The 11865-nt window shown below is 45.0% G+C and overlaps 1 protein-coding gene across 1 annotated transcript; it reads left to right on the top strand.

Annotated features, from left to right (window-relative positions):
* The first annotated feature begins 149 nt into the window (after positions 1 to 149).
* NRAS (NRAS proto-oncogene, GTPase) lies at positions 150 to 5243 on the top strand. Its single transcript, XM_054176419.1, has 5 exons — positions 150 to 353; positions 899 to 1077; positions 1523 to 1682; positions 2447 to 2570; positions 3208 to 5243. The coding sequence occupies exons 1-4, from the start codon at positions 243 to 245 to the stop codon at positions 2564 to 2566; spliced, it is 570 nt and encodes a 189-aa protein (XP_054032394.1). The 5' UTR covers positions 150 to 242; the 3' UTR covers positions 2567 to 2570; positions 3208 to 5243.
* The last annotated feature ends 6622 nt before the right edge of the window (positions 5244 to 11865 follow it).

The following is an 11865-nucleotide window of genomic DNA, read 5'->3' as shown; positions in this document are numbered from 1 at the left end:
AAAGAATGGAAATAGAATAAAGTTTTACTGATTTTGAAAAAAGCCTCCCCCTGGCCCACCTCTTCCTTCCCGCGGGGCGCGGCGGGGCCGGGGCGCGGCAGGGCACTTCCGGCGGCGGCTGATGACGCAGCCCCGGGCCGGAAGCCGGAAGGCTCTGGGGAGGGAGTTCCGCGGGAGCGGCGGGCGGGGGCTGGCGGCGGGCTGAGCTGCGCCGCGCTCCGCCCGAGGCCGCCGTGGGGGCCATGACCGAGTACAAGCTGGTGGTGGTGGGGGCCGGTGGCGTCGGCAAGAGCGCGCTGACCATCCAGCTCATCCAGAACCACTTCGTGGACGAATACGACCCCACCATCGAGGTGAGCCGAGAGGCCACGGCCCAGCCGCCGCGAGGGGGGGAGGAGGTCCCGGGCGGGAGCGGTGTGCGAGTCGAGACTGAGATTGATTTAATAGGGCGGGGAGGGGGGGTGGGGCGGAATTAAAAAGCCAGGTGTGAGAGCGCAGGGCAAGAAATTCTGGGGAAATTCTTCCAAAGCTTTCTTGCATGCACTTGCCTACACTCTGCTTTAGCAAGCAGCCAACAATGGCAGCCCATTTCAAAGACTAGGTTTTAGTCTTGTTACAGCAACGATATCTGTAAATGTTTTTTTTTCTTTTTTTTCTGGCTACTGTTTGAGGAATTCCTTGTGGAAAAACAGGATTTTGTTGTTGTTGTCAGGCTGGGGAAGCTGAGAGTTAGCGTTTTAAATGGTGGTACTTCTGGATAGAGCTTTGTTGTGGGGAACTGGGCTAGAAAAGCTTCTCTGAATCGATCTTCTTTTTTATCACGGTATTCATTTTTCGTTAATAACGCCCAAGGTGGGAAGAAGTAATATAGTGCTGTAATTGGCTTCTGCATTTGCAGGATTCATACAGAAAGCAGGTTGTCATCGATGGAGAGACATGTTTGTTGGACATCCTGGACACTGCTGGGCAGGAGGAGTACAGCGCCATGCGTGATCAGTACATGAGAACAGGGGAAGGGTTCCTCTGTGTGTTTGCCATTAACAACAGTAAATCCTTTGCTGATATTAACCTTTACAGGTACGAGCTGGGGTTTTGCCACAGGGAGGCAAGACTGGAAAGGGCATCAGACCCAGTGAAGACTTAACTGATAGACAAATACTCAGTCTCCCACCTCTTTCAGGAAGGTTTTTGAGCTTATCTGCCTTTTGTGTCAATAGTTATCAGTCAGTGGAGGGTGGGACAGTTATTTGGGTTGTGTAAATCAGATGATACTTAGAGCATACAGGACATGATCCTAAGTGAATGGATAAGAAGGCAAACCCATCAGAGTAGAGTTATACATGGACTAGAAGGTGGAGTGTATGAAGTCATTACATATACTGCTGTAGGTTAGAGTGCTTGGGGTCCTGCCCAGCTTTAATACAGATTTTTATAGCACAAGGTTGTTCAAATATTGGACTAAAGCAGCTTTACTATTTAGAAAATAATTTCTAATTTTTTATTATTGTTTGTCTTTTTAAAGAGAACAGATCAAGAGAGTGAAAGATTCGGATGATGTGCCAATGGTGCTAGTTGGGAATAAGTGTGATTTGCCCACAAGAACAGTAGACACAAAACAGGCTCAAGAATTAGCTAAAAGCTATGGAATCCCCTTCATAGAGACATCTGCTAAAACAAGACAGGTAAGATGCTTCTGTTCTTGGTATGAGTACTTCTTGTATACCAAATACAGAGTAGTCTAACATTCCCCATGTATTTCTTATCTGCAGAAGCAGGCATTTCTTAATCCATTTGCAATTCTTAGCTTAAGAGTCCTGTTTGTATCAGAGGCCTAGGCCAACAGGCAAACCTTTTCAGACCTTTTCTTGAATGGGTCGTGCTTGTAAAAAGAAGAGGGATTTCTCTGCTCTTGCTGAGAAATGGTCATGCTGTGGTTAGTCAGCCCAGACCTCTTTGGTTTTCTTGGCTTCTTAATGAAGGCCAGTTGTAAGATTATATTTAAGCAAGAGTTTCCTATGCTGGTGTAATGGATGTTTTGAGACTTGCATGTAATGTGTGGCTCTGTCCAGCTGGCCTGTGTTCTGCCTGCACCTGCAGAATGCAGCAGGAAAGCTGCAGGTATTAAGCAGTGGCCAGAAAACTCTATAAAGTAGAGGTGATTGGTTCAGTAGCTCAGTTTCCTGCAAGGGACCACTCTGCAGTTACAATGTGCCTGGGTTCTTTTAACCACTGTTACCCTGGGTGCTTGCCTCAGAGAGAGAGTCAGGAGTGGAAGTGGAGGGTTTTGAACAAAAGTGCTAGTTTCTTTCTCTAAACTATGGCATAAGTTGGCTGCTGCTCTTCCTGCAGAATTCTTTCAAATGTGTTAAGGGATTTTGTGATAGAAAGAACAGTGATCTCAAAAGCTTCAGGAAAGAAAATACTTTCCTGGATCATTTGCATTCAGGGTGTGGAAGATGCTTTTTACACTCTGGTGCGGGAGATCCGGCAGTACCGGATGAAAAAGCTCAACAGCAACGAAGATGGGAATCAAGGCTGCATGGGACTGTCCTGCGTTGTGATGTGAGAAGGTGAGCTGTCACTCTTTCCTTGGCTCCTTGTCTGGATGTCTTTCAGTTGTTGATAAGCATGGCTTAAAAACACTAGCTGCTGCAGGTGATTCCCCTCCCTGTTTCACAACCCACTGATACACAGAATAACTTTTCCAAAGCTTTTTTTACCTCTAAGTAGGTAGCAAAGCTTAAGAAAAGGAAATTCTGTTCACAGCAACCTCTTGTCTGTAGCCTGTGGCTTTCCACCGGACTGATAATTGTGTGACTTTTCTATATCATCCTTGCCAGAGTCTCCTTCCTTTGGAAAACCATTTTGACTATTTGGGAAATGTGTAATTTTTGTCTTGTACACAAGAAACACCTGGACAGAGGAGCCTGCACAGTTCTGCAGTTGCCATTTGCTGATGATCAGTTGACTTCTGCACAGCTTATCCTGAGCTGTGTTCCTCTGGAATATGCACTGTTTAAACCTTAACCAAATAAAATAGTATGAGTAATGAAATGTTAGGAGTTCCCCAACTGAGTGAATTTCTTTCCAAGTTACCTAAAGGATGTTGCTCACCGCTGTGAAAACAGATAGACTAGATCAGGGCATGTACTGCACATCCATCACAGAGTTGGACAGCAGCTAACTGGAGATGCCTTTCTGTTCCAGATGCCAAGAATACCTGGTTCAGATGTAGCTGCTGGACAGGTCTCGATGCTGCTGTATTGCGTCTCGTGCTGATGCCCTGCAGTATTTCGGTGCCAGTGACCAGAACCTTGGTACCAGTTAACCAGCACAAGGTCCTTTTCTGTGCTCCATCTGAAGAGAACATCTATGGCATCTACCTCCTTGCTCAGCTGTCGGAGCAGTCACATCTCTTGACAGACTGGGATTCTTCTCTCACTGTGTTATCTGGCTTTGTTCAAGAAGAAAACCAGTCACAAGAAAAGTGAACTATAGAGACTAAATGCTGTGAAAAAGATGACGCTTTACCTCTAGAGTAAAAGCTAGAAGTGATGTTTGTCCCCTCTTTGTTGGATTCTGATTTGTGGTGCTGTCAAAGGAGTGGCAGTAACCATTGCTTGGCAGGGAATGTCAGAAATGGTTTTGCCACCAGGAATGCTCCTGTCACCTGTGGGATTGGTATCTGCTCTCTGTGCGCCCGTACGGCGTATTTACAACATGTCCTTTGTGCCAGGAGTACCACTTCACTTTTCTGTAATAAAAAGGAGATCTCTTTCCTAACTCAAGTGCCTGTTTGCTACGAAGATATCAAGTTGTCCCCTGTTCCCTTGGGTGGAGGAAACCCCCAAGGACTGGAATTTCTTGGGAGCTCATTGTCTTAAGCAGGCAAATCTTGTGTGGATGATCTCTCTCTGCCTGACAGGACACTAAACCAGGAATTTATAGGCTGGAAGATCCAGCAGGCACTTGTAAGACTATTGAACTAGTGAGAGGGACATTCTGCATCTGGTTTTTACTTCTTTTGTAGGTGGAACTGTTAATATTCTCTATTGTTGTTCTGCAGCATTCAGATCTCTTCCAAGTTGGACCAAATGAGTCAGCTGTTCGTTTTTAACATTAACTGCCAACATTTAAGGGCAGCTTCTCAATAGTTAATCTGGTAACTGGAGGTGAGTTAGTTTGAACAGCTGTTACTCAGCTCTGTCTGTAACTTGCAGATAACTTTGTTTTGAATTATTTTCTCACCACCAAACTGTAAACATAGTTTCTTCAGAATATCTCTCTGTAAAACATAGTTGGAGGGTCTCCTTGTCAGGGAAGCAGTGTGGGGTTTCAGGTGACTGCATCTGCTGCAGTGGTTGTTAGGACTCAGAGTGCCCTGACTGAGGGAGGGCTGTGACAGACCTGAGCCAGCTTCTGCTGGTGGCGTCCCTGCCCATTGAGGCAGGAAGTGAGTTCCATAAACTGCACAAGTGTTTGACACTGATGGGAATTCTGGGCTTGTTCTGACAGCCTTGGAGTGTGAGAGAATTACTGCATAAGGTGCGTGAGCTCTTCCTGGAACAGAACATTGCCACCATATGTAATTGGGACATAAAAAATATAGTCACTGTTGCAAAACCTAACAGTGTTCCTTGGAACTGTGTCCTTCCCTAGTTCTCATGCTGCTGGGACTGGATTCTTCTCTGTGTGGTCAGTGTCCCCCCACAGCAAAGCTGAGTTCCTGGTTGCTGTCTGATGGAAGAGTAATGAGCCCTCAGCCAACAGAGGGAGTGTTCAGCCAGGCTGCAGAGCCAGCAGCAGAAGGGTTGCAAGGGGCTTAATTTTGGTTTGTTGGTGTCAAACATCTTAATTCTAAACTCGGTTTCAAATGGAATTAGAAATCAATAAGTGGTGGGGGGGAAAAGTTGTTCACTACTGACATTGTTAATGCCCTTCTTGGAATGAAGAGAACCAATCTGGTTCACGTTTTCTTTATCCATGATAACCCTGAGAACGTTTTGTCATTTCTTTTACCTTTGACTGATGTGACACTGATAAGAATTAAACCTACAATATTTTTACATAAAACATTCTCTTCCAGCAGCATACACAGCGATGGGCATGAGTAAGGATAACTATAGATAGCTTCTTCCCTGGCAAGCAGGATTGCAGCATTCAGAGCATGACTGCCTGCAGCCTGTGGCGATGGGAAGCCTTTTGCAGCTGGCATTTGATGTTTGAAGGTTGCGTGGTCAAGTGTGGATGGAGGTTCGTGGTAACAACCCTCCCCATTACATGGCGTATTCTGGTTGTCATTAAAAATGTACTCACTGCAACTCCAAAGGTTGTGAGTTCTCAGAATTGTGTGGGAACTGACAAATGTGTCTGCATTGTCTCCAGTGTTCTCCTTCCCTTGGCCTATATAAAATCTTAAAAGGGAAGAGGACCAGGTATGGATAGGTCATGATGTGTGTTATTATGGAATCTGAGAGGGATATGCATCGGTTTCTAGGATGCTGCAGAGCTGACCTGCACAGGCAGCTCTCCCATCTGCATCGAGTTTGGCATCTAGCAAGTGATACAAACTCAAAGGTGGTGTGCTAGTCGTGAGGATGAAGTGAATGGTTGTACTTTGTTTCCAGCTGGCTGCATAAGAGAACCTTGATTTTGGGGTGGCAACCGGAGGGAGCATTGTGGAAGGACAAGCCCTCAAGGACTTTCTGGGAAAATTTAGAAGATAAGCACAAGTTTTTGCATGAAACAAGTCCCTGGAAAAGGTTGTGTGGATTTAGTCCAAATGTTGTAACTTAGAACTGCCAGCATGACACCGTGTTAGTGCCAAGCTAACTTTACTATCCTGCCTGGGAAGAACAGGCATAACCAGCTTGTTGTTGCTAGAAAACAGCCTTGTTATTGTTATTATCCCCACTCCATAGTCTTGTTCAAACAACACCACTTGAACGTTCTTGTCACTAGGAGGACTTTGGAGAGCAACAGTGATGCATAAAATTAGTGCAGTTCAATGATAGAATTGGATTTTGAGGAACTTCAAGTCTATGGGAGGAAGGAGAGTAGTGGAAGCTCAAATTTACCTTCTGCTCCTGTCTGTGGCCCTCCTTTACTCCACAAGCCTTGAATGAATGTGTATAACCTCCAGGATGGTAGGGAAATGTTGGGATCTGGACTTTAAAAACAAGGGCTAATTTGTGGTTACTTTGTATAATGATTTGCTTTCAATAATGCATCTCTTTTGGTTTGAAGTAAATTATTTTGCTTCTTAAATAACTTTTTTTTTAAAGAATAAACTTTGAATTCTTTGGTTGTTTCCTTTGTGGTAGTGATCTGGGCCTGGGATCCACAGCTGGCTTGCAGAAAGCTTATCGCAATGATCTCTGCTTTCTCTGTGGGATCTGGATTTACACAGATTGTTACTTCTGTAACATGGCATGAACTGCTGAATCCTGTACATTCACTGTGGCATGAACAGGCACTGAGAGTGGCTTTGAGATGTGCCATAGGCTTGTTCCAGGGTCGAGTTCTAATGACTTCACCAGACTGTGCGGTGTCAGGTACCTTGAATTAGTATTGAGTCTATTTGTAGTGGAGCCCCTCATAATAGTTTTGCTGACTTTGCTCATTCAGAGGATGCTTGTCAAGTCAAAAAAAAAAAAAGGTGGAGGGCATATTTCTTCACTTGGTATTCCAAGGATGAAATCAGCTATGAAGTTATTGCTGTGACAAAATAATTTTCTCTTTGGCTTTCAAGTTGCTTAATTCGGTCTTCTGAAATACTTCCCCGTTGCCTTTCTTCCTGCAATATGGCAAATGGTGCTGGAGCATGCAGTCATGTTTCTCCTCAAACAGTTAGGCCTTGGGAACTCAGAATCCAATTCTGGAACTTAAAAATATCCTCTGAGTAACAGGGGTATAGAACTCATTGCACTGTGTAGCTGCAGTCGTCGCTGCCTGTTCCAAAGCCATTCCGAATAAGTACAGAGAGTCGCTTAGGAGTGAGGGCTTTCTTGGGTGACCAGGAAAACTTTCCCCCAGTGTGACTGCTACCCCTAACCATCTTTCCCTACAAAGTAGTTCACACCTGAAGGACTTGCTGCATACTGGAACAGAGCCCTAGAGGAATCTTTGAAGGCAATGACTAATGTGGGGAGAGAAGAACTTGGTGAGGCTCGTCGTGCAGGGTGCTGTTGGTAAAGGCACAGCACGTCATCACACTCTTCTGAGTTTGTACATGATACACTCTCAATACTTTTCTTCTTCAGGAATTGAAAACATTTTCTAGCAACACTTGGCCCTAGGCTTCTGTTTGGCCAGCTGCCCCTGTGAGATGGCTGCTCTGGTAGGTGAACTAAAGGAAGATCAGGCCAAATACCCTAAGCCAGCAAATTTCTGGCATGTTTCGCCATTTTCCTTTGAGTAATCTTAGGAGGAATGAAGGCAGCTCAAAGAGTTTTGAGCTGGGGAGTTTAGAGCCACTCTGAAGTCTCTGGCTGTGAATCACTGGTTTTGCAGCTGAGAATGAGTGGGAAGATGGCTTGTTTCTATGCAGTACTTCAGGCTAAAGAGGCTGAGGATCTAACTTTAGCACAGCACACCCACCCTTTACTCGTATTTCTACCATGGACCCAACTACATTGACCCTGTGATTTAAAAAGCTAAAGGATCAAGAGACCTTCTGAGGATGATGACCTCTGCACTTGAAAGGTTATTCTTGGTTTCATATGTGCATCCTAAGATCCTGATATATCCAGGAAGGTTAACGGGAGATACAGGACCTGTGGGAGAGTAAACAAGCAGAAACCAGTTTTTCTTGATCTTAAATGAAATGGTTAAAGTGGTGTGGGGACTCTCAAACCGAGTGTGGTGGTTTGGCCCCTGGCCTGGAGGCCAGCTGCCCACCAAAGCTGCTCTATCACTCCCCCTCTTAAGTGGACAGGGGAAAAAAATACAACAGAAGGCAGTACTAGGAGAGGAGCAAGTTTAATGACACTAATAAGCAAACAGCAATAGACTGTGTGGAAGCAAAAAGCAGAGAGCTGTTAGTCTCTACTGCCCAGCAGCAGGACGATGGTCGGTCTCGGGAAGCAGGGCTCTCTTAGCTTGGTGGTTATGTGGGAGGACAGACGCCATGGAAGAATCCCCACACTTCTTTCTTTCGCTTCGTTCTTATACCTGAGCTGATGTCATATGGTATGGAATACCTCTGTGGCCAGTCTGAGTCAGCTGGCTCAGCCCTGTCCCTTCCCACCATCTTGCCCACCCCTCAATCTACTCTTGGGGAAGGAAATGTTGACACAGACTGGAAACTTATTCAACAGTAGCCAAAACACTGCTATGTTATCAACTACTGCTGGGGAAAAAAGCCAAACAAACAAACAAAAACCTCAACAGCCCACCACTGGAAAAATGCTGTGAGGAGAATTAACTCCAGCTCAGTCCAACCCAACACATGGAGGCACGAGTGAAAATAAGAATCATTCAGAAACTGAAGAGTAGCAGCATGAGAGAGGAGACCAAGGCTGTAACAGCATCCCAGCTTTGCCCTCTTTGCTGCACCTCTGCATGTTGTGGAGGGAAATCAACTATGTTCTCAGGCAACAGCTGGGGCATGGGGGCTAAACCACTTAAATTATGGAGAATTTCTTAGTTGTAACCCAGCAGATTTTGAACTCGTGCATACCAAATAAAGATCTTTCAGATAGATCCTCTGGAAATTATCTCTGCTGGAGAAGCTGCACCAGGTCTCAGTTCATCCGATTTAATCGAGTACCGCCCCAAGCTTCCAACTCTACAACTTCTTCTTTCTAGCTCTGTATCTTATGCAATGCCTCATTCCAGCCCTCCTCCTGGACAAGGCCTTTTCATAGCTGTTCCTACAAACTATAGCATAGAAAGCCCTTGCCTAGAATCACAGAATTGTTTGGGTTGGAAAAGACCTAAGACCCCCAAGTTCAACCATCAGCCTAAGACCCCCATGGCCATTAAACCACGCTCCAAAGTGCCATGGTCACACTTTTCTCGAACACCTCCAGGGACTGTTCTTCCTCATGTCTAACTCCACCAAGACTGCTGTCTTTTCCAGGGGTGTTGTTTTCCTCTGTTCCCTTCCACGTTATGACCAACGTTACCTTTTGAATCAGCAGCCAGACTGCTGACTTACAGCCTGAATGCAGTCCTTGATTTGTCATGATTTCAGTGCACTTTTTCAACTCCACCAAGAAGTGAAGTACAAACAGGAAAAGGCTCTTTCAAATCAAAATTATTGCATCCTTCTGACCCGTTTGGGCTTACTGCTTCCCATCAGGAAGCTGAGTCAGAAGCTCAGTTACCTCTGCAGCACACAGGCCACTACACATTCTGGGCCATTTTCTCCAGGCAGGAGCTGTTTTCCAGCCTCACATGAGAGATCTGAAGTAGATGTGGGTACAGCCCCTGATGCCTGTATACTAGAAAAAGAATATATTGAAGAAAAGCCAAGAGGTACTTCCCAAACCAATACCCTGCTCTGCCAGATCTAAGCCACACCTCAGATTGTATTAAGTGCTGGTCTCTGTGAGTTATCTCCTGGTTATGCCTCGCACGTACAGGACTGAACATCACCTTACTATTGTGATTAAGTTTTATAAAGGCAGTTCTTGAGAAGCTCAGGAATAAAACACAGCTCCTTGCAGTTTCCTTTTGTTTGCTTGAGTCAGAAAAGCTCAGGAATAAAATGCAGCCTCTTACAGTTTCCTTTTGTTTGCTTGATTGAGCTGGGAAAATGAGAGACCTGTGCAGCTCCTTCCTGTTGCTGAAATCTGTCTTTCAAGTAGACACTCTCTCAGGAAAAAAAGATCTCTGACCACCACACTGCTTGGTGAGAGCACATCATTTGTACTTACCCACCACACTGGTTCTGGTGACAGCATAGCCCTGTGCCCTGGGGATTTCCTTTAAACCATTGCTTCAGCACAGAACACATCAATTTTGGTCTCTTTCAAAAGACTGATTTCCACAGTCCACTTTAGACAGGTGCAGCTGCGCTGTAAGGAAGCCTCTGGCCAGAACAGGAGAAGCTCTACTCAAAGGAAAATGAAAGCCTAAGGAAAAAAAAAAGAAGGAAAAAAAAAAAAAGAAGGAAAAAAAAAAGAAGGGGAAAAAAAAAGAAGGGGAAAAAAAAAGAAGGGAAAAAAAAAGAAGGGAAAAAAAAAAGAAGGGAAAAAAAAGAAGGGAAAAAAAAGAAGGGAAAAAAAAGAAGGAAAAAAAGAAGGGGGAAAAAAAAGAAAAAAAAAAGAAGATAAAAAAGAAGGAAAAAATAGGAAAAAAAAGAAGAAGAAGAAGAAAAAAAGAAGAAAAAAAAGAAGGAAAAAAAGAAGGAAAAAAAAAGAAGGAAAAAAAGAAGAAGGAAAAAAAAAGAAGGAAAAAAAAAGAAGGGAAAAAAAAAAGAAGGAAAAAAAAAAGAGAAGTGCCTGTAGTTGCACTTTAAATAGTCTTACAGTTGATCTCCCTTCTCCTTATAGAGTGGGAGAGTCTAATTACAGGGAGGGGAAAGCAGTAAAATTAGTGTTAGGCTGTTGTGCAGTCAGTCAGCTACTTGTGCTCTGTTACTAGCAAGGTGTTATTGAGGCTCTGCAAACTTGCTGCAAAGATGTCACGGGTGAGAATTTCAGGTAGGTCTGAAAACAGGTAGTGAGACAAGGAGCCACAGGGCAGGTTTGTTAGCCTGCAGCCTCTGAGATTTTGTTGGCATGGTATCTTTGCAGTCCAGGGGATGTTGCTGGGGACTTGCAGCATTTTTCTTCCTGCTTGGTGACATTTTTGATAGTGCAGCAAAGAAATAGCATTATTGTTTAAATCTTGCTTGGCCTGTACTGAAGAGAAATCACTGTCTCTCCTGCAGTGCAGTGCAGTGCATCCTCTAATGATACCGTGAAATCACCGTGGAAGGCAGCAGAGGGATTTCAGGAGTCTCTGGTCAAGTTGGCTAAGCTCAGAAGATGTGGGGTGCTGTAGTCCTAAGCAGATGGAGGGCACAAACTGGGCAGCAGGAGTAAGGACAGCCAGGTTTGCAGAAAACTCCAGAGGGCCACATGACTGCTGTTGCAGAGGCCTGAGGAATATCAGCACCAAACAGTTCTGATAAAGCACATTTAGAGCTGCAGGGCTGTGGTCTGACAGGTGCTATCCTAGCATGTGGAGCCAGTGTTAAAGCCTGGCCCTGCAGCATTGGTGGGAGTTTGCTGGCCCTCATGAGTGCAGTTTTCATCCACTAAAGAGATTAAAAAGTCAAGCTGGATGTTTTGGGATGCATAGTTTACAACTGAATATACAGAGTTCAAATGCCAGGAGCACCTTCTGCAGGCTGGAGTTTGGGAAGTCAGCAGCTGGTGACTTGTGATGCCAGAGCTCTAGTCTGAATTTTCTGTGTCAGGTGGAAAGGGCTTGAATTGCACGCTCAAAATATTGATGCTGCACTCTATAACCTGTGGAACTGCAGTCTCAACTGTCTGATCCTATTAATGAAGAAGTAGAGATGTGATCATAGGGCAGCAGGAGGATGACCATCCATCCTGATCTTCACAGAGGAGGAGAGGTCATGGACAAAACCCAGCAAAGCAACCCCAGTGCTCTGAGACACTAAAACTCTGGGGTTTAGTTCAGGCAGGAGAATGCAGTTCTGCCCTCCTACATTGTCCCTATTTTCTTCTGCATCCCAGCATCTGGGCCCCTCAGTTTAAGAAGGACATCAAGACACTTGAACATGTCCAGAGAAGGGCAACAAGGCTGGGGAGAGGCCTTGAGCACAGCCCTGTGAGGACAGGTTGAGGGAGCTGGGATTATTTAGCCTGGACAAGAGGAGGCTCAGGGGTGACCTCATTGCTCTCT

Source organism: Dryobates pubescens, chromosome 35 (assembly GCF_014839835.1).
Source record: "Dryobates pubescens isolate bDryPub1 chromosome 35, bDryPub1.pri, whole genome shotgun sequence".
NCBI lineage: Eukaryota > Metazoa > Chordata > Aves > Piciformes > Picidae > Dryobates > Dryobates pubescens.
This window is presented reverse-complemented; position numbering and strand designations above follow the sequence as displayed.